This window comes from Papio anubis, chromosome X, assembly GCF_008728515.1.
Source record: "Papio anubis isolate 15944 chromosome X, Panubis1.0, whole genome shotgun sequence".
NCBI lineage: Eukaryota > Metazoa > Chordata > Mammalia > Primates > Cercopithecidae > Papio > Papio anubis.
Window position 1 is genome coordinate 103,872,966 of NC_044996.1, and position 23,392 is coordinate 103,896,357.

Consider the following 23,392-nt stretch of genomic DNA (forward strand, 5'->3'; position numbering starts at 1 on the left):
TTAGTTTATCATGGAATTATACATTATAAAGTGATAGTGCTATCAACTTGTAAAGCCTCAAATTAAATTTGCTTTCTTTTCCTCAAACATGTTTGAGATTTTTTTTAATTTTAATTTTTTCCGAGACAAAGTCTTGCTCTGTCACGCAGGCTAGAGTGCAGTGATGCGATCATAGCTCACTGCAGCCTTGACCTTCTGAGCTCAAGCAATCCTCCTGCCTCAGCCTCCCGAGTAGCTGGGAATACAGGCATATGCCACCATGCCTGGCTAATTTTTGTATTTCTTTTGCAGAGACAGGGTTTTGCCATGCTGCCCGGGCTGTTCTCCAACTCCTGGGCTCAAGTAGTCTGCCTGCCTCAGCCTCCCAAAGTGCTGGGATTACAGGTGTGAGCCACTGCACCCAGCCGGGTTTGAGATTTTATAAAAATATTGTTATGTATTCACTTAGATTATTTAAACTTTCCTTGATAATTAATATTATGACACATCAGGTGATGACTAAATGTGTTTTTAAAGTGTTATGTATTTTTTTAATTGTGATAACAACACTTAACAGGAGCTCTACCCTCTCAACAAATTTTAAAGTGCACAATACAGTATTGTTGGCCGGGCACGGTGGCTCTAGCCTGTAATCCCAACACTTTGGGAGGCTGAGGCGGGCAGATCACAAGGTTAGGAGTTAGAGACCAGCCTGGCCAACATGGTGAAACGCCATCTCTACTTAAAATACAAAAAAAATTAGCCGGGCATGGTGGCACGTGCCTGTAATCCCAGCTACTCAGGAGCCTGAGGCAAGAGAATCGCTCAGGAGGCAGAGGCTGCAGTGAGCCGAGATTGAACCACTGCACTCCAGCCTGGGAGACAAAGCAAGACTCCATCTCAAGAAAAAAAAGAAAAAACAAAGTGCACAATACAGTATTGTTAATGATAGACACAATGTTGTACAGCAGATCACTAGAACGTACTCATCTTGCAAATGTAATGTAGTGTGTGTGTGTGTTTCATGGTTTCATAGTTTTTTTGGTTTTGCATTTTGTTTGGGTTTGGGTGGTGATTTTTTGTTGTTTTACTATTTTTATTGCATGCGTGCAGTGCAATTCATTTTTATAGGCTAGTCTGGAAACCTAATCACTATTTATAACATTATTTTTGTGGGAAAATATGATCCCAGTTACAACATTGACATTTCTTTAGAGATAGAAAGCATTCAGAAGATGGAGACTGCCCACATATATTTTACAGGGATTTGGGCAAACTTTAGTGGACCAGCCACAAATCACCACTTCACTAAAATGTTAATATAATGTTTTAAATAGAGCAGCATTTTACTAGTCTACTTATACTATTTATTTAATCTCTGATTTAGTAGTGCTTTCTTAATTAATACATCATTTAAAAAATTGTCCCTGCTCTATCTTCACATTGCTTTTGTTAGGCATTTTTATGTATGATGTGGCCCAAATATTTACAAGTCATAAAAATTTATCTTGCATCAGTATAAACAAATCTGACTGTAATCTGAAGAATGTTTAAAGTCAGTATTTCACTTCTCAACTAGCATTGGTGTACAGAGTAGGTGAAGAAAAAAAAAAAAAGAACAAAACTGACAACAAAAATCCCCACCTATTTTAGAGAAGTTAGGAAATAGAAGTGTTCACACCAGCTGAGGTCATCTTTAACTTTTCACTTTTCAAAGCAGACTGTTGACTATGAAACATTTTATTTGAGGTAGAAATTAATATTTTAATTGTATTTCTAAACTACAGAGATTTTTCTCTAAAGAATTAAATGTATGTTCTTCAGAAAGCTGAACTTTGGATCATTTAGGTTTGTGGAATTTTAGAAATATATTTAGGTTTGTGGAATTTTAGAAATATATTTAGTTTCTTTTTTATTTTTTTGGAGACAGAGTCTTGCTCTGTTGCCCAGGCGGGAGTGTAATGGCGTGATCTCGGCTCACTGCAACCTCTACGCCTCAGGTTCAAATGATTCTCCTGCCTCAGCCTCCCAAGTAGTTGGAGTTACAGGCGCCCACCACCACGCCTGGCACATTTTTTTGTATTTTTAGTAGAGACGGGGTTTCGCCATGTTGATCAGGCTGGTCTCGAACTCCTGACCTCAGGTGATCCGCCCACTTTGGCCTCCCAAAGTTCTGAGATTATAGGCATGAGCCATCGCGCCCGATGTATATTTACTCTCTTTTCAGTGTCTTCTCCACCCTGAAGTTGCAGAGTCAAAAGAAAAAAAGTTTATGTCCTTGACTTCCTGCTGAAGGATACCACTGATTCTGTTAATGAACAGCCCTAGTAAAACAACCATAAACCTTTGTGAGAACATTCCTTCCTAGAAGGAGTTGGGTTTGCCCTTTCCCAAGATTTAGGTTTCTGTGAAAATTCTTCCAGACGTGCCTTGGCCAGAAAGCATTCTTTCATTTTACTCCGTATAGACGTGCCTTGGCCAGAAAGCATTCTTTCATTTTACTCCGTATTCAGGCTATTGAAAATTCCTTCTGTCAGAGGAAACAAACTCTGTGATTGAGGAAATATTGACGAATTTAAAATGACAAGGAAATTGCCACATTGACAGAATTTTGGTCCATCTATTTAAAGGCGATTTTTTGAAAAGATATGCATGAGACTCATATTCTGACAAGTTTCACGGAACAATTCAGAGGTTATTACCAAGAGGATCCCACTGAAATCATCAGCCTGCCTTTTTAAAAGGAAAATATTGTTTAGTGAAATAATAAATACAAAGCTCTGAATTTTAGCAAAGAATTGTGAGTGTTTACTGGATTTCCTTCTTTGCTTTTTAGCTATATGACAAAATAAACACAAAGTCTTCACCACAAATCAGGAATCCTCCAAGTGATGCAGTACAGAGAGCCAAAGAGGTAAGTGATGTATTTTATAGAAGTATTTGGCGTCATCATATTTGCTACCTTTATTGAAGACATTTCTGTTGTGCATTAAGAGGCAGTTTCCCTGGAGTCACAATTTGACTCATTATATTCAGATTTAGTATTTCTAAGTTTATTACTGAACATACAGAAAAGAAAAAAAGATCTCTGCAGCAATATTGCCTAGATTTCTAGTTCTGGTTCTGCAATGTAAACTTGAATACATTACCATCAATTTTACTTCTCTTTTTCTGTTTTTTAAAAAAGAAAGTTATTTTACAACACTTGGTGGAAATAGACATGCTATAAAAATTTGAGTTGCTTTTTGAAGGTGTTAATGTTTGAAAGTTAATTAAATTTCTGTAGCATTAAATATACTGAGTTTAAAGAAGTCATTTTTGTAGATTGTCAATGTATGTGGCTATATCTGTCACAAACTTTTAAAAACCTATTTATGATAGAAACACGACATTGCAGAAAGTTTGGAAAATAAAAATAGATCCATAATCTCATCACCCTAACACAGTAGTTTCCATTTTTATATATCGTTTTCCAGTTACTCTCCATTTGCATATAAATTTTTTATAGTTGTAATCAAAATGTGTCTTTTTTTAACCTACTATTGTATAATAAGCATATTTCCATGTTTCTACTTGATCTTTACAAATATAACTTCTAATGACTGTAATATTTTTCTTTGCTGTTATTAAAGTATAACATATTAGCAATTCTCCCATTGTTAGACACATAGGTTTTTTTTTTCTTTTCATTTTTTGATCATGTCAGTCTTTGTGCAAATAAACATTTTTCTTTTAGAAAAATTATTTCTTATAAAGTGAAATTACTAAGTGAAAGACTATGAAGGACACAGTCCCTTCCCTACCAGATTTTAAACACAAAGTCTGTACTGGAACATGGTGTATGTTTACTGAGAAATGAGACCCAGGCAGTGGAGGCTGCCCGGCCTGCCCACTTGGTCAGGACTGGCTTGGAGGAATTGTCTCTGACTTCGCCCCCGAGGGCTCATAGAAGGAAATTAAGGTATCACTGATAGAGGCATGAATCACCACCCTGTCTTCACAATACACGGATAGAAGCAGAGACTCTGGGGACAATTCTTTGGCTCAAATGGACAATGAAAACCTGCTGGTTTTCCCCTAGCCCTGCTTATGTGGAAATACCACACCTCTGTATTTAAAAATAAACTAGGAGAGGAGCAAGGACCCAGAGAGAGTATGTGGTTTCGTCCTCTCATTTCACTAGTAGAAAAACTCAGAGCATAAAATACACCAAGGATAATTGGTTTATCATCTTGAAACAATATGAATTAACAGCATAACCAGCACTCTAATGAACAGGGTATTTGGATAAGAAAGTTCTGTCATTTTTGCTTGTTTGTTTTTTCTTCCCTGAGGCAGCAGTTGAATAGCACAGAACATTCTAGTTATGATGCTAAAATCTAAGGCTCGGGCCATGTGACCTCACAACATCCCCTCCTGCCCCAGTAGGAAGCTTTTGTATGGTTTTCACAGGTTGAGGTGAGAGTCCTCCTGGATGAGTGGTGGTATGCTCCTGCCATCCAGTTGTGCTGAAGCAATCCTTGATTGGCTTGATGGTTGGAATTCAGTTGAGTGTAATGCAAACCTCTCTGAATCCAGCCGTCTGCAGTTAGAATAGCAGCAGGTGTTTACTCGGAAAAAGAACAGAGGCTTTTTCATGGGTTCGTGTCCCATAAATAAACAGGTAAACTCCATCCTGGTGGTAAAGGAGAACTTTTGAAAACAATTTTATTTGAACACAACCATTTTTACCTGTGCAGAAAAATGTTAATAACTAATTAGTGAAGAAAATTTGAGTGGAAAGAAAAAATAAGGCTTTAAAAAATTGTTCTCTTAGGCTCCCTGGCATTTAACCCTAAGAGCCATTAGCAGAGGCATGGCTTTCTCTATGTGGGCAGATGACTATGGGGAATAACATTGATCTGGCAGGCATTTTTGCATTTTCTACATTACTTAAAGAAAAATTACTTGTGTATTCTTAATTAAGTAGTCTAATTAATTAGTACTGTTCTTGAAATCATTTTTATTTGTGCCAGTGTCATTTTGACATTTCTAAAGGGAACTGGCAGTGCTGTTAATATAAAAGAAAACTTCTTATTAACTTTTTGTCCATATTGATTTTTATGGTGAGTTTGGAAAAAGATATTCAGAGATATTCTTCCGTTAAGTTTCATAAATCCGTAATAAATGTATGTTGCAGGCTTGTCATTTTGTTTTGTATTTTTCAATAACTTTTTAGGTTATAGTTGACAGACTATTAGAACAATTTACTTCATTTTTATTACCATCAATACTGTTCTTCTATGTATTAATAACATTTGAATAAAATGAAAAGTTTTTCAAAATAATTGTTTTGGCTGCCATAAAAATCCATTCATAATTTTTAACTTAAAAGAATTTAACATTATGTAGATCTTGTATCATGTTTGTACTATTACATATCTTATTTTTTAGGTATTGGAAGAAATTTCATGTTATCCTGAGAATAACGACGCAAAGGAACTAAAGCGTATTTTAACACAACCTCATTTCATGGTAAGTAATAATTAAACTTCCATAGAACTGAAACCTCACTTTCAAAAGAAGTTTTTAAACTACCCTCATAAAATGTAGCCAGCTTCATCTCACGCATTTTTATCCATATCATATGAGACTACTAAGATTACAATACCAGGTAATACCAAATATTTTAAGATTCTTTTGTTTACTTTGTGTCACAACCGTAAAGATACTCTTGGTGAAGTGGCTTTTCAGGGACTATACTCATCAGACAAGGGATTTTCTTTCTTATGGGATAGTCCTTTAGTCACTGGAACTGTTTATGTTACTTAAACCACAAAGAACTAAAATTAGAGACAGTTTTCAATAATAAAGAATTGTCTGAATCTAGTTGATATATGGGAAGAATTACATCTCTTTTGACAATGCAAAACTGCTGCACTTTCTTGGTTCATTTCTACTCTATGGAAAATGGGGATAACACCTGTATTTAGCCAAATATAAAGCTAAATAACTAAACAAAGCTCAAAATAGATAAGATACTTTTCTGTGGAAAAAGGTCCATGCTTATCTACCTAACTGCAATACAAAAACACAATTACAGATGGAAATTCATGTTGAATATACCATTTTAAAAGCATTAACCACATCAGTTTATGTGGAAAAATATGTGAAAAGTGGAAAATTTACCTCACTGCCCTTTGGGAGAAAATCTGACTTAAAAGCCTTGTTCTTATTACTACTATTGCAGATGATACTTTGAATTTTTATTTATGTATTTACTTTTGAGATAGAGTCTCACCCTGTCACCCAGGGTGAGGTGCAGTGGCGCGATCTCAGCTCACTGCAGTCTCTGCCTCCCAGGTTCAAGCAGTTCTCCTGCCTAAGCCTCCCGAGTAGCTCAGATTGCAGGCATGCACCACGACACCTGGATAATTGTATTTTTAGTAGAGACGGGGTTTTACCATGTTGGCCAGGTTGGTCTAGAGCTCCTGACCTTACCTCCGACTTCAGCCTCCCAAAGTTCTGGGATTACAGGCATGAGCCACCATGCCTGGCCACAGGTGACACTTCTAAAATAATAGTAACAGTATAATATGTGTATCAAAGCAATTGCCTGTGAGTTATTATATATATGCTGTTTTATGATAGTGTTTCTAAACCTTTAACCAAGTTATTGAAATAATTTTTTTTTTCCTCAAAGTAACTACCTGGAAAGAAGCAATTACCATATTCATGCTTCCTAACTCTCCCACCCAAGCATTAAAGGCTGAATTCAAGTATAATCCCTGAGAGTATTTGACTTTATCCTATGATAACAGCACTGTCCAATGAATTACCATTAGGATACAGGTTCTAATGCCTGTAGATGAGTGCATTTTTACAACCTAGGTGCATAAACACAGAACTTCGTTCAAATCTCACCTCTGTTGTCAAGATCTCTTGTAACCTCTCTACACTTCTCTTGGACTTTCTCTTCTCTAACTGTTTTCCACTTGTTTGTATTCACCTGCATAACATTCTAATGCTTTCTGGCCTGCCAGAGCAGGTCCCTTCCTGGTGAATGAGCCAGGGCAATTTTTCTTTGTCCTTCCATATCCCGGCCCAATTTTGTTGTTCTCATTGAGCTTATGATCTCATTTAGTCATTGTGATTATCTCTATTTCACAGAGCAGGAGAATAAAGAAACTATATGCTTTGTTAATAATCCTCCAATTTGATGAATCACAAATATCTGCAGTAAAATTACCGTTAATATTATCTTGTTCACTGTTCCATGCGTATGTGCTGTGTTTCCCCAGATTATAATTCATTCCCTTTTAAACAGCAAGTCTTCTATAGTAGGGGTCTCCAACCCCTGGGCCACTACCAGTACCCATCCGTGGCTTGTTAGGAACCAGGCCGCACAACAGGAGGTGAGCAGCAGGCCAGCAAGCATTACCACCTGTGTCCCCCTCCTGTCAGATCAGCCTAGGCATTAGATTCTCATAGAAGCGGGAACCCTATAGTGAACTGTGCATGCGAGGGATCTAGGTCACATACTCCTTATGAGAATCTAATGCCTGATGATCTGAGGTAGAACAGTTTCATCCCAAAACCATCCCCTGACCTCTGTCCCCCACCCCCACCCACCCTGCCACCATCTGTGGAAAAATTATCTTCCACAAAATGGGTCCCTGGTGCCAAAAAGGTTGGGGACCACTGTTCTATAGTATAAAAGTGGTTAAAGCTGTGATTTCAGATGACCTGGGGTTGAACTCCATCCTTGCCACCCTAACTTTATGAACTCTGACTCGTGGAGTCAGAATAAGAATTAAATAGCTGATATATCTACTGTGCGTAGCACAATGCTTGACATATGCTTAATGCCTAATAGATGTTATCTAATACCTATTATTAGTTGCTCCATAGTATCTATCATTTATAGGGCACATAGTAAGTTATCAGTAAAACCTTGAATGGATTAGGAACCTGCCCATTTTCAGATAGGTTAGCCTCTCCTTGGCTAACTGCTCTGTGCAGTGTTCCATAGCTAGAAACAGATATATAATAAATTTTGGACCAGGCACAGTGGCTTATGCCTGTAATCCCAGCATTTTGGAAGGCCAAGGCAGGAGGACTGCTTGAACCCAAGAGTTAAAGACCAGCCTGGGCAACATAGGGAGACCCTATCTCTACAAAAAATTAAAAATAAACTAGCCAGACATGGTGGCACATGCCTGTAGTCCCAGCTACTTAGGAGGCTGAGGTGGGAGGATCACATGAGCCTGGGAGGTCAGGGCTGAAGTGAGCCATGGTGGCACCACTGCACTTCAGCCTGGGCAACACAGTGAGACCCTGTCTCAAAAAATAAAAAATAAAAAATGTCAGGCACTGTGACTCATGCTTATAATTCCAGCACTTTGGGAGGCTGAGGAATGAGAGTCATTTGAGGTCAGGAGTTCGAGACCAGCCTGGCCAACATGGTGAAACCTGTCTCTACTAAAAATACAAAAATTAGCCAGGCATGGTGGCGGGCGCCTGTAGTCCCAGCGACTCAGGAGGCTGAGGCAGGAGAATCTCTTGAACGCAGGAGGCAGAGGTTGTGGTGAACTGGGATTGCACCACTGCACTCTAGCCTGGGAGACAGAGTGAGACTCCATCTAAATAAAAAATAAAAATAAATAAAAGCCTTCCAGGCCATTGTAGGGAGTCTACAGTTTTCTCCTGATTGCAGTGGGATGACACTAAGTGATGGTACACAGGAAAATATCTGATCTGTGCTTTGCTGGAGCTGATGTGTAGAGAACGGACTGTAGCGGGGATAAGTGTTTAGGGAGACCAATCGGAAGGCTGTTGTGAGAGGTGATAGAGGCTTGGAGAAAGGTGAGGATGGTAGAACATGGGCAGATGGGGTTTCTGTGTTGGAGATGGTTACATACAAGAGGACTTGCTTGTGGTTGGGATATAAGCTGGTGTGATTAAACCCGTTTCACAATTCAGAGAGGAAATTGTGCCCTAACAAGGTAAAGAGACTTGCTTAAGGTCACTCACCTAGTCAGTGGCCTCAGTGAGGTTCAAGCCAGATCTTGCTGGCACCAAAGCCCATGCTCTTAAAAGTCAGTTGATTTAATGCTAATCAGTTTTCTAATAAATTTAAGTTGAGCTCATTGGTCATTCCCAAATAAGCTTATGTGTGGATAATATCTTATGTGGGAAATATAATTCTGAGATAGAGATAGATAGATAGATATAGATATAATAGATAGATATAGATATATATAGATAGTTATAGATAGATAGATATAGATATATATATAGATATATATAGATATATGCTATGTTAAATGAGCTTTTAAATGCTGAGGCTTTCTATCTTATAAGCATTTTTTAAATCATAGTTTCAAAATCTTGGTTTTTTAAAGAAATATTAATAGCTAAGGGGAAATATGTTAATACTTATAATTTTTTTATTATGCCAAGGTTTGGGAGTTATTCTTGGCATATTTATAATTTCAGACTTATTTGCTCAGTCATCCGAATTTTTCTTTGCTTTCTGATTATTATAACATGAGGATTTAACATTGAATTGCCCAACACTGAAAATGCAGCTACTTGTAAATATTTACAGTAACTAAAGGGAGAGGAAATAAGGGTAAATTTAAACAACTTTAAAACTCTGTGGTTTTTTTTGTTTTTGTTTTTGTTTTTTAAGAGACAGGGTCTTGCTCTATTGCCCAGACAGGAGTGCAGTGACACCTTCTTAGCTCATTGTAGCCTTCCTGGGCAAAGCAATCCTCCTGCCTCAGCTTCCCAAGTAGCTGGGACTACAGGCATGCACCACCATGCCTGTCTACTTTTTTTTATTTTTTGTAGAGACTGGGGTCTCACTTTGTTGCCCAGACTGGTCTTGAACTCCTGAGCTGAAACAGTCATCCTTCCTTGGCCTCCCAAAATGTTGGGATTACAGGCATGAGCTACCACACCTGGCCTAAAATCTGTATCTTTAGAGGTCATCATAAAAGAATATTATCTCACTGATTCCTTTTTTAGTTGTTCCATTTGAAAGGCTGACTTTTTAAAAAGAACATTCCTTTTGCTTGTTGCAGTTGTAAAATATGAAACATTAAATAGTCAGATTTTTTCACTCTAGTCTGATGTTGTTAGTTGTCTTATACATATCCTTACTATAGTACAAAAAGTGAAAGTGTTTTTTTCCTATTACGTGATTGTTACGTATTTAAAACTGACAGCTATTTCAGCTTAGTAACAACTGCTCACTCATATGTCTTAACATATTTGAAGAAAAATGTTCAAATTTTGGTTTCTCTATTTTTTATTTTACATACTCTTTTAAGCTTTTAAAAAGATAGTCTGTAAGTGGCCCCCTTTTTCTGTTTGGATATGAATTAGAACTTTAGGTTAAGTTTCATTTTATGGTAGCAATCATTTACAGTGCCAAATTGTGGTTAATATTGAGTATGACCTTATTTGGTGACATATTTGAGCATATTTCTTTTAAAGTCCAGTTTGGGTATTATTTTATTATTGTGGGCTTATCATTCCTTGTAAATAATGCATTAAATACAAATGTTTGCTTATATAATTTAAAAGAATGAGTAGAGGCCTGTAATCCCAGCACTTTGGGAGGCTGGGGTAGGTGAATTGCATGAGCTCAGGAGTTCAAGATCAGCCTGGGCAACATGGCAAAACCCCGTGTCTACAAAAAATACAACAATTATCTGGGTATGGTAGCACATGGCTGTGGTACCAGCTACTGGGGAGGCTGAGGTGGGAGGTTCACTTGAGCCCAAGAGGTCAAGGCTGCAGTGATATGACAAACATAATTTTAGCAAATGAAATGTTCCACTTTTTATGTTACCGATTTTTGCTTTTTGTCCTAAATCTTAGTTTCTTACGTGACCACAATTAAATCAGAAAAAGAGGGATTTGCCCACATAGCACAGCCTCTATACTTGGGCTCAGGAGTACCAGTACAGGGTGCAGTCAGGGTACTGGTGAGGAAGCCAAGGTCCCCAGGGCCATCACGGAGCCCTACTTTCAAGATATGTATTGCTTAGTGCCCCTTGGTGCTCCTCACCCAAATCCCAGTTTAGACCAGTCTTCTGAGATTGTGTAAAATATCTGCCATTTCCATTAGAAACCCAACTGTGTATAATATTCAAGGCATATTCTTTACTGGTGACAAATCAGCATTATCTTCTTTATGATTTTACCAGATTGTTAACCTTTTTTTTTGCCTAGTATGCATGCCTTTAAAATTAAAATAGCCAAGTCATGACTTTTTTAAGCCTTTTAATAAAATAACTTAATTTCAGATGCTATGAGTTATATTTTTAAAGCAATTTTAATTGCATTTCATTATCTGCAGATATCTCATTACCACACAGATCACAAATTAAAATAGAACCAAATTTATAGTTAGCACACAAGAAAATATAATCTGTGTAAAGCTCCAGACATTCCAATAGCTATAGATTCTCTTTGAAATAGAAATGTTCAAATATTTATGCTTATTAAAAAGGGTTTATTATGATGGCACAAAAAGTGTGGTCAGTAGAAGGACATTCTTTTTCAGGGAAACAAGGGACATTTTATTGTTGAAGTTCACCAAGCTGACAAATAGAGATGTCAATACAAAGAAATCACTTTCTCTTTGTTAATAGGCTTTGCAAAAAGAAGTCATAATAATAATTCTCAACTTATTTTTTATTTAAACAAGTACTCCAAAAAATATAATGAACAAAACAATTTAACATGTTTAGAGTTTGAGTTCCATATCATATGTGATATTTTGGAAGATTACATTTTTAAGGTACATCTGTATATATATTTTTTCTTTTTCTAAATCATATGCTATAAATTATTTTCATCCTTTGAGTTATATAAAAGTGTCATTGTAAGTGCTTTGATGAAAGATATTTGCTCAATACTCCAATTATTGCACCATTTCTTTTTAAATTTGTTTCAATTCCAAGCCCCAGCACAAATTTGCCAACTTTATTTATAGATGATTCTTTTGGCTAAATTATTTGAAATTGTACCGTCTGCTTTCATTTGAACAAGTTAGTTGATAACACTTCTGACCCAGATAGTCATCAAACACATCTCTTCATTGATTCACTCATTTATTCACTCATGTTTTTAAAAATCTATTTATCATGATTATTTGTCACAAAGAAATTGAGATATAGTTGTATGTCGATATTACATACTTTATGTTCTCTTTAGATGAGTGATACCTTTGAGAGGAAAAGAATGAGATATGTTTATATAATAAATTTGTCGGCCCCATGTCTACAAAAAAAACTTTTAAGAATTAGCCGGGTGTGGTGGCATGCACCTGTGGTCCCAGCTACACAGAACGCTGCAGAGGAAGGATCGCTTGAGCCCAGGAGATGAAGCCTGCAGTGAGCTGAGATCTCACCACTGCACTCCACCCTGGGTGACAGAGTGAGATCCTGTCTCAAAATAAATAAATAACTAAAAATAAATTTCTGCTGAAATAGTAATGTTATTAATTTTTTTTTCTTCATAAAACACTAGGCCTTACTTCAGACACACGACGTAGTGGCACATGAAGTTTACAGTGATGAAGCATTGAGGGTCACACCTCCTCCCACCTCTCCCTACTTAAACGGCGATTCTCCAGAAAGTGCTAACGGAGACATGGATATGGAGAATGTGACCAGAGTTCGGCTGGTACAGTTCCAAAAGAACACAGATGAACCAATGGTAAGTAGGAAAAGAAAATTTTCAATACTCTCATAAAATCCCAGCATGGGTTAGATCAGCTAACTTCAACCTATGCTACTAGGAGTTGGGGAGGGAGGGAAGACATGAATAGTTTTAAAGAAATGTTTCCAGATCTTCAGTTCCCCCCTGCCCTTCTTTTCTAGAATTGTTCTGCCTGACACTGTGTCTTAGGCATGCTGGTTCTCTTTCTCACCTCTCCTTTCACAATTGCCCTTCAACCAAAAAAAGGGGAACATACTGTAACATTCCTCCAGAGTGTAAAAACCTCTGGGGCAGCAAAGAAAGGGACAATTTGACGTATTTGTATTGGTATTGAGAAAGTGAATGTCTAGTAACATTGTAAAAATCATCCTTTTATAAATCTTATAGTTTTCAGATCTTTTGCCTTCAACAAAATTAGATGAAGATTAATTCATGGGGCATTCAAAGAATTGAGTAACATTGCTGAAATGAAATTTCTTCCATTCCCACCTACCCACTTAATATGAATCAGTTTACTCAGTGCTTGGGAGTAGAGCTGGAATAGAATTGATGCTGAACCTTGCCTCATCATTCTCATAGAATTCTCGTGGACTGAGAAGATCAAGGAAAGGCTCCTTGATGTTAACTGAACAGAGCAAGGGGAGTGAGGGGAAGCAGGGGGATACCATTCAGGCAAACCAGATAGCACATGTGTAAACCTGGTAAAGGCTCTTATCATAGTTTCCCAATGGAAAGAAGGCACCATGGCTGAACTACAGACAGCAAGGTGAGTGGCTGGAACAGAATCATACAAGTGTTGGAACACATGTTAAGGATTCTGTTCATTATCTTAAAAACAATGGGAGGCTATTGAAGACTTTCAAGCAGGGGGATAATATCAGATTTTCGTTTTAAAAATATCACTCTAAAGAATGTATGAGAGGGGTCAAGAGTGGATGTACAGAAACCAGTTAAGAGGCTGTTACTGCAGTAGTGCAGGGCAGATATGATGGAACTCTGAACTTGAGGGATGGATGTCAAGATGGAAAGAAGTGAACACATTTAAGAAATAATGAAAGAGTAAGTAAAATCAGTAAGCCTTAACAATGGATTGACAGTGGGACTGAGGGAGAAGCAAGGATCAAGGACAGCCCTTAAGCTTTAGGTTTCTAAAACTGAATGGACATTGAGACAGGGAATATCGGATAAGTTCCAAGTTGGAGGAGAAACCATATCTTTACAAGAGGAAAAAAATCCAAATTTACGCATTCATATCTTTTTCCTGAGAGCATAGAAAAGGGATATTAGGATATAGAAAAACAAATTTACCTACTTCTAAAAGTTGCCTTTTAGATTAAGGGAAAAGTTATAAAGCAGTGATTCTATGACCACGATTTTTGGCGAGCCCTCAGCTTAGACATTTCTTGTCCTAATTCTCATTTAGTAATCTTTGCCCGTTATACAGTATTATCTTGCAGCACATGGGGGCATGCAGATCACCTCACCCCTTCTGGTACTATCCAGACAACTCTTTGGCTTAAGAGAGCATAGGCTACAGCAGGTTTTGGGTGTCTTGGGCAAATCACTTCATGTCAGTGGGCCTCAGCTGGCTCATCTCTAAAAGCATAGTTGACTAAATGAATGATCCCCAGGATCCCACCTAGCTCTGAAAGTCTCTGTTTCAAAAAAAAAAGAAAGGAAACATAGACTGAATAAAAGCATAAAACTACATCCCTGAGTTACTTTTCAGAAAGCATAAAATGGTCTTGAGTCTCCCCTGAAAGTCTCCTTCCAAAAGCTCTTCTGCCTTTAGTGATCCCAGTGAAGAGGTATATTTCTTCTCCTTTTGATGAGTTTCCATGAAAACAGGAGTTATTTTATGTGAAATATAAAATATATATTTTCAATAATAGAATATAAATCTCTAATACACTTAATACAACTTTATTTGCTTTCTTAGTTGTCTTATTCAAAGCATTATGTTACTGTGCAGGATATTTCTATGTGATCTATTTTGTTTTTCAGACCCTCTACAATGTGTCCATTCCCCAAGGGTGATATACTCCTGTTACACACCTGTTTTCCCATTTGTAGCATCATACTCATAATTTTTTTTTTTATTGATTGGGATTCCCATAGTTGCAAGTGACAAAAACCAACCTTGAACTAGCTTACAAAATCGAGGAAAGGCTTATATAAACAGGGAAAGGCCAGGAGTATAACCTTCCTAATATCCCCCCTCAAGCTGGTAGGTTCAGGAGTAGGCACCTAACCCATGCTATGCCAATCCCTTCCCTAGAATTCGTTAACTTGGGAACAGAGAGAATATGAATCAGCTCCTCTCTACAGAGAAATATTTGGGACCTACAGAATAATAAATGTTAACTACAGTTGGTTTGAGGTGAACTTCCCCTGGCCATGAGAGACCCTTTTTGTCTCATTTGCTACTGTACCTAGCTGAGTGCCTGCCTCATAGTAAGTTCACGTTAATGTTAGTTGAATGAATACATAAATCTATTAGTTTCAAGGGTGGAACCTCTATTGTACTATCATTTCCCTTATGAAATTAGATTTGACTTACACACTAATTTACAGCATTTTTCCAGGAACACTTCTCTTAGTAGCCATACAAGCTGATTGAATGTACAAGTTGGAAATGAAACTTGAATATTACAATTGAATCTTAGGACTGGAAACGTTTTGATAAACCAATTTTTCACATTGCTCGCCTACCACTTCTGAAAACTGCAAAATAGGAACCATGCAAAGTTATAGTTTGTGGAATGGTACAAATTAAGTTTAGAGTATAAAGTCTCAGATATTTTTATCAAGCTTTCCGACAGTGTTATTCTCTAGTGAAAAATAAAAGACACAGTCCCTACCCTTAACTGTCTCAAATTCAAGGCCACTTTCCAGCAAGGGAGCCTGTTAAAAAGTACAGATTTCTGGGCTGCATTCCAGGCCTCCTGAACTTACATCTAAAGAGTGGGTTTAAGAGTCAGCATTATTTAAAATTTCCCTGTGTGATTCTTAGGATTAACCAGATCTAGTGCAAAAAATATGCTTATGAATGCTTGTTTTTTTAAATAGTGGATTATCAGAAAAAAAAGTGATCTACTCTGTAGAATAGTATTCTGGCATTAAATGTGACTGTAGAACTTTCATTTCTGGCCAAGATAGAGTAACTGGGACCAGATTTATCCTCTCATTTGAAACAACCCAACATATAAAAAACAAAATTTCATGAAAGAACAGTTTTCAAGACAGTAGACATCAGGCAACTAAGGACAGTGATCTCTTATGAGACAGGAAACAAGGTGACCCATATGAATGCCCCACCATGCTGCCTTCAGAGAGTTTCCAGGCCATAGCACAGGGAGGGGAACTAAGGCAGAGTAGGCAGACTCCCTGAATTGAGGGGACACAGCTGTGAGTCTGGGGAGACCAAAGCAACTAGAGTTAATAGGACAGAGTACTGAAGAGGAGAGAGCTGCACACAGAGAGAACCTCAGATCTGTAGAGGATCTCCCTCAAGTATTCAGCAGAGTATCGATCATTGCATGTCTGATAGGAAACTCCCCAACACTGAGAAACTCCCCAACACTCTCCACTTTGAATGGAGAAAAAAAAACATCCAAAACGATTGGAAGGAACAGCACCTGACACTATCTGTTCCCACCAGTCAGACTAGAAAAATTTCTAATTCATGGCACATTATGTAGAGTGCTCAGGGAAATCTTATCTCTGTCATGAGAAGTAATTAGCCACAAACTGACAACTGCTCCAAACCTGCCTAATGGATCATGAAAGCAAGACCTAAAGGATCAAACTATGTCCGAGTAACTGATCTAAGTCTCAGAACAAAACACAAGAATATATTTAGGAATACAAAAACATCAAGTATGCAACAAATTCACAATGTCTGACATCTAATCAAAGGTTACTAGGCATGTAAAAAGACCAAAAAGTGTGACCTGTAATATGGAGAATAATCAATCAAAAATGACATAGAACTGACAGATAATAGAATTAGCAGGAAAATACACTATGGGATTAATGGCAGATTAGACATTTCAGAAGAGATTAGTGAACTCGAAGACAGAGCAATAAAAACTAACCAAAAGGAAATACAGCCAGAAAAAGAATTTTTAAAGATTAAAAGAGCATGGCTGAGCTGTGGGACAACTTCAGTCAGCCTCATACATGGTTAATTGGAGTTCATGAAGAAGAGAGAGAGGAAAAGAAAGAAGAAATGTTTGAAGAAATAATGACTGAAAACATTCCAAACTTGATGAAAACTATAAACCCAGAGATCCAAACACCATGGTAAACCCCAAGCACAAGAAACATGAAGAAAACAATACCAAGGTACATCATAATCAGACTGCTTAGAACCTATGACAAAGAGAAAATCTGAGAAACAGAGCAAAAAAAGAAAGAAAGAAAAGAAATTGGGAGACTGAGGTAGGAGAATGGCTCGAGGCTGGTAGGCAGAGGTTGGAGTGAGCCAAGACATCATGCCACCGCACTCCAGCCTGGGCGACAGAGCAAGACTCCATCTCAAAAAAAAAAAAAAAAGAAAGAAATTTTACACAAAGAGGAACAAACATAAGGATGACATCAGTGTCTTATCAGAAGCAGTACAAACAAGAACAGTGTCATAAAGTACTAAAAACAAACATTTCTCAACTTAGAATTCTAAACCAAGCAAAGGTATCTTTCAAGAATAAAGGCAAAATAAAAATGTCGTCAGACGTACCAAAGCTGAAAGAATTCAGCCGACCCACACTGGAAGACTCACAGTATATTTAGGACATTCTTCAGGCAGAAGGAAAATGATAACAGATTAAAATCTGAGTCTACAAAAAGGGAATAAAGAGCACTGGAAATGATAGCTATGTGGGTAAATCTATAAGTTCTTTTTCTTATTACTTCAATCTCTTATTTGGCAATTTAAACAAAAACAGCAGTGTGTTTCATAGTTTATAGTATATGGAAAAATAAAATGTATGACAACAGTAGCACAAAGGTCAGAAAGAAAGACATAGAAGTACTATATACTATTGTAAGGCTCTTATACTATATGTGAAGTGGTATAATATCACTTGAAGGTACACTGACAAGTTGAAGGTAGATGCTATAAACCCTAATGCAACCACTAAAACAATAAAATGAAGAGTTGTGAGAGAAAACACAGGAGAGAAAGCAGAATAAAAAATAATACAAAGAAGGGCAGAAAAAGATAACATAGAACAGGTGGAACAAATAGAAGTCAAATAGCAAGAATATATATTTATACCAGACTGTATCAATCATCATGTTCTACTTGTAAAACATGCACTTTATACACAAAGAATAGTTTCAAAGTAAAAAGGTAGAAGCCAGGTTTGGTGGTGCATGCCTGTAGTTTCAGCTACTTGGGAGGCTGAGGCAGGAGGATCACCTGAGCCCAGGAGTTCGAGGATGCAGTGGGCTACGATCGCACCACTGTGCTCCAGCCTGACAATGTGAGACTTCATCTCTTAAAAAATAAATAAATAAATAAAAGTAAGAAGATAGAAAAAGATATACTATGAAAACATTAATCAAAAGGAAGCTGGAGTAGCTTTATTGATATCAAAGTATATTCTCAGACCACACTGGGATTAAATTAGACATGAATAACAGAGAGAAATCACCAATTACTTGAAAACTAAATAACACAATTCTAAGTAACCCATGGACTAAAGAGGAAATCAAAAGGGAAATTAAAAAGCATTTTGTAATGAATTAAAATGAACCACAGTATATCAGAATTTGCAGGATACCACTAAAGCAGTACTTAGGGAGAAATATGTACCATTCAACACCTATATTAGAAAAGCAGAAACATCTCAAATCAATGACTTCAGCTTATACCTTAAAAGTAACTAGGGCAAAAAGGAGTAAATTAAACCCAAAATGAGTAGAAGAGAAGAAATAATAAAGATTGAAGTGGAAATTAATGAAATAGGAAACAGAAAGCAATAGAGTATCAATAAAACAAAAAATACTTTTTCTTTGGAAAGATCAGACTGATCAGGAAAAATGACTATACGATCGGGGGGAAAAAACATGAATTACCAATATCAGGCATGAGAGAAGGGGCATCACTACAGAGTCTACAGATACAAAAAAGATGATAAGGAAGTAAACAGATTTGTGCCAATAAATTCAACAACTTAGATAAAATGGAAAAATTCCCTGGGAGACAGAAACTACTAAAGCTCATTTAAGAAGGAATTAACTGAATTGCCCAATACTATTTGAAAATTGAATTTGTAGTTAAAAACTATTCCTCAAAGAAGACTCCAGGTCAAGATGGCTTCACTGATAAATTCTATCAAACATACAATAGAGAAATAATACCAATTCTATACAAACTCTTTCCAAAACATTGAAAAAGAAGAAATTTTTCCCAGCTCATTCTAGAAAGCCAGCATTACCCTGATACCAAAACCAGATAAGACATTACAAAGAAAGAAAACTATAGACTAGTATCCCTCATGAATGTAGATGTAAAAATTCTAAACAAAATCTTAGCAAAGCAAATCCAACAATATATGAAAAGGTTAATATGTGCTCACTTCAGCAGCATATATACTGAAATATAAACAGTAAAGAAAATATTATTATGGCCTCTGTATAAGGATGACATATGAATGCATGAAGTGTTCCAGATCTTAAATATATATATATGTTATGAGTAAATGGTGATTAACCCAGGAATACAGCTTCACTTATAATAGCCCAAACCAGAAAACAATTCAGTGGGTGAGTAGATAAACTGATACATCCATACAATGGAATACCACTCAGCAAGAACAAAGAACAAACTACTGATACATGCAACAGCATGGTGGAGTCTCAAAATAATTATGCTGAGAGAAAAAAGCAACAAAAAAGAGTTCATACTGTATGATTTCATTTATGTACAGTGCAAACAAATCTGTAGTCAGCAAAAGTTGACTGTATCAGCATTTGACTGGTCGACAACTATATTATCAGCTTTTTGATTGTCATATTAGTAGTTGCTTAGGGATGTGGTGGGGAGGGTATGGAGGGATGGGAGAATATTATCAACAAGCATGAGGAAACTTTTGGGAATGATAGATATATCACTATCCTGATTGTGGCCATAGTTTCATACATATGTCAAACTTATCAAATTGTACACTTTAAATATGTGTATGTCAATAATATATCAATAAAAACTGTTTTTAAAAATAATAGGCAACATTAAAAATAGAGCAACAGGGAAAATAATGATAATTAGAAGATTTAAAAGCACTATCGGCCAGGCATGGTGACTCGCACCTGTAATACCAGCACTTTGGGAGGCCAAAGCAGGTGGATCACTTGAGGTCGGCAGTTTGAAACCAGCCTGGCCAACATAGTGAACCATCTCTTTCCTTACCCTCATCTCTACTAAAAATACAAAAACTAGCTTGGCATGGTGGCAGGCACCTTTAATCCCAGCTACTCAGGAGGCTGAAGCAGAAGAATCACTTGAACCCTGGAGGTGGAGGTAGCAGTAAGCTGCAGTCGTGCCACTGCACGTGACAGAATGAGACTCTTGTCTCAAAAAAAAAGAAAAGAAAATAGTGTGTTAAAAGCATTATATAAAATGTATGTATTCTATTATAGCCTACCGCAAAATCATAAATATTAAGAGAAGTACTATCATAGTAATTCTACTTTTACTGAACTTTTTATTTTTTTTTTTACAGGGAATCACTTTAAAAATGAATGAACTAAATCATTGTATTGTTGCAAGAATTATGCATGGGGGCATGATTCACAGGCAAGGTAAGTTTCATATATATTTCTTTCTTTGCCTTCCTTAATTTTTTCCCCTGTAGCCTAGTGAAGAAAATGTTTTTGTTTGTTTGGTTTGTTTTTGAGATGGGGTCTCACTATGTTGCCCAGACTGACCTTGAGCTCCTTAAGTGCAAGCAGTCCTCCCATCTCAGCTTTCCACAGGTGCATGTCATCACACCCAGCTAACAAAGTATAAAGGATACATATAAAGGATCTTTTAAAATCATCTTTGATTTTAATCATTATTGGCCTCCATTGTTTCTTATTTATCTGCACATGCTCCAGCATGTAGATAATGAAGGGACAGTATATTAGAGTTCTGTTAGCCGGAGCATCTCTGTATCACTGTTAGATTACAACTTATGGGGACCACGGGAGATAAAGCAAATTATTACACTGGGCCTCAAGATGTAGGAGAGACATCTGTTCTAGAGTACAAGATGTATGTAAATAAATAACCATTTAAGAACTGTTATCTCATTCATTTAGGAATTAGATATGCTATTTATAAATTAGGACATCATAGAGTTAAATAATATAAAAATTAAATGGTAAGAGATGTCAAATCAATGATTAAATTATTAATACCTGCCATAGTGAGTGCAGTCATTCTGTAGAGAGAATTCACTAAGAACTGGAATAGACAAAGAATGATGTGGGGTTTTTTCTTTCAGAGACAAAGTCTGGCTCAGTCACCCAGGCTGTGCAATGGCACAATCTTGGCCCACTGCAACCTCTCCTCTCAGGCTCAAGCAATCCTCCTACCTCAACCTCCTGAGTAGCTGGGACCACAGGCGCACACCACCATGCCTGGCTAACTTTTGATATTTTTGTAGAAATGGGGTTTTACTATGTTGCCCAGTCTGGTCTCCAATTCTTGAACTCAAGCAATCCGTCTGCCTCCTCCCAAAGTGCTGGGATTATAGGCATGAGCTACCCTGCCCAGCTTGAACAATGATTTTTTAAGAAGGTGCATCTTCAGTTAACTCTCAAGGATGGGCAGGGTTTGGATGTGTGGATTTAGGCTTTTCTTTGAAAGGACTGAGTTATATGCACTAGTATTTAGAGGATGTTCCAAAAATGATTCTTCTGGCAGACGCTCTGTCTTTGAGATAGGGTTATTTTTGTACTTAACACCTCTTTCCTTACCCCGGAGAGCAAGAAGTAACACTCTAAGCATTTTAGTGCCTTATTCTCCTCTTGAGAATAAGAGGAGACCACTGTGTATGCAACATGATGTCTGGCATCATTGCTGCTTTCGGAGGAATCTTTATAGGCGTAGAGAGTGTACAGCACTCCCACAGGAGGATATGTGGTTTTAGATTCCAGTATGTATTTTTTGTTTGCTATTTTTAATAATTTTTTATATGTTCAGTAAAACCACAGCATCATTATTTCTTTTTTTTTTCTTTTCTTTTTTGTTTTTTATTATACTTTAAGTTCAGGGTACATGTGTACAACATGCAGGTTTGATACATAGGTATACATGTTATGTTGGTTTGCTGCACCCATCAACTCATCAGTTTACATTAGGTATTTCTTCCTAATGCTATCCCTCCCCAGTCCCCACTCCCCAACAACAGGCCCCGGGACATGTGTGATGTTCCCACCCTGTGTCCAAGTGATTTCATTGTTCAGTTCCCACCTATGAGTGAGAACATGCGGTGTTTGGTTTTCTGTCCTTGTGATAGTTGGCTGAGAATGATGGTTTCCAGCTTCATCCATGTCCCTGCAAAGGGCATGAACTCATCGCTTTTATGTACAGTATTCCATGGTGTATAGTGCCACATTTCTTAATCCAGTCTATCATTGATAGACATTTGGGTTGGTTCCAAGTCTTTGCTATTAGAATTAATGCCACAATAAACATACATGTGCATGTGTCTTTATAGTAGCATTGATTTATAATCCTTTGGGTATACACAGTACTGGACTGCTTGGTCAAATGGTAATTGTAGCCTGTGATCCTTGAGGGAATTGCCAAGCACTGTCTTCCACAATGGTTGAACCAATTTACACTCCCACCAACAGTGTAAAAGTGTTGCTATTTCTCCACATCCTCTCCAGCATCTGTTGTTTCCTGACTTTTTAATGATTGCCATTCTAACTGGTGTGAGATAGTATCTCATTGTGGTTTTGATTTGCATTTCTCTGACGGTCAGTGATGATGAGCATTTTTTCATGTGTCTGTTGGCTGCATAGATGTCTTCTTTTGAGAAGTGTCTGTTCAAATCCTTTGCCCACTTTTGGAGGGAATTGTTTGTTTTTTCTTGTAAATTTGTTTGAGTTCTTTGTAGGTTCTGGATATTAGCCCTTTGTCAGATGGGTAGATTGCAAAAATTTTCTCCCATTCTGTAGATTGCCTGTTCACTCATGGTAGTTTCCTTTGCCATGCAGAAGCTCTTCAGTTTAATTAGATCCCATTTGCTTATTTTGGCTTTTGTTGCCATTGCTTTTGGTGTTTTAGTCATGAAGTCCTTGCCCATCCCTAGGTCCTGAATGGTATTGCCTAGGCTTTCTTCCAGGGGTTTTAGGTCTAACATTTAAGTCTTTAATCTATCTTGAATTAATTTTTATATAAGGTATAAGGAAGGGATCCAGTTTCAGCTTTCTACATGTGGCTAGCCAGTTTTCCCAGCACCATTTATTAAATAGGAATCCTTTCTCCCCACTGCCTGTGCCCAGGCCTGCCCACACCCAGATGGTCGGAGATGTGTGGCATTATTTCTGAGGGCTCTGTTCTGTCCTTCCACTGGTCTATATATCTGTTTTGGTACCAGCACCATGCTGTTTTGCTTACTGTATTTCTGTAGTATAGTTTCAGTTGCAGTGTGGTGCCTCCAGCTTTGTTCTTTTGGCCAGGATTGTTCCTGTGGCA

At 37.3% G+C, this 23,392-nt stretch overlaps 1 protein-coding gene and 1 non-coding gene across 5 annotated transcripts in view; both read left to right on the forward strand.

The window, feature by feature from the left end:
• CASK (calcium/calmodulin dependent serine protein kinase) overlaps positions 1–23,392 on the forward strand; it is a 323,187-nt gene that overhangs the window by 248,058 nt on the left and 51,737 nt on the right. For all 4 annotated transcript variants that reach the window (XM_031661015.1, XM_031661016.1, XM_021932665.2 and 1 more), the window contains 4 exons: positions 2,816–2,893; positions 5,413–5,493; positions 12,505–12,693; positions 20,424–20,502. In XM_031661015.1, the coding sequence (XP_031516875.1) occupies positions 2,816–2,893; positions 5,413–5,493; positions 12,505–12,693; positions 20,424–20,502 (427 nt within the window). The remainder of the gene's footprint in view (positions 1–2,815; positions 2,894–5,412; positions 5,494–12,504; positions 12,694–20,423; positions 20,503–23,392) is intronic.
• Positions 19,273–19,379, forward strand: LOC116272216. Its single transcript, XR_004180941.1, has one exon. It is a non-coding gene; the product is annotated as a U6 spliceosomal RNA (small nuclear RNA).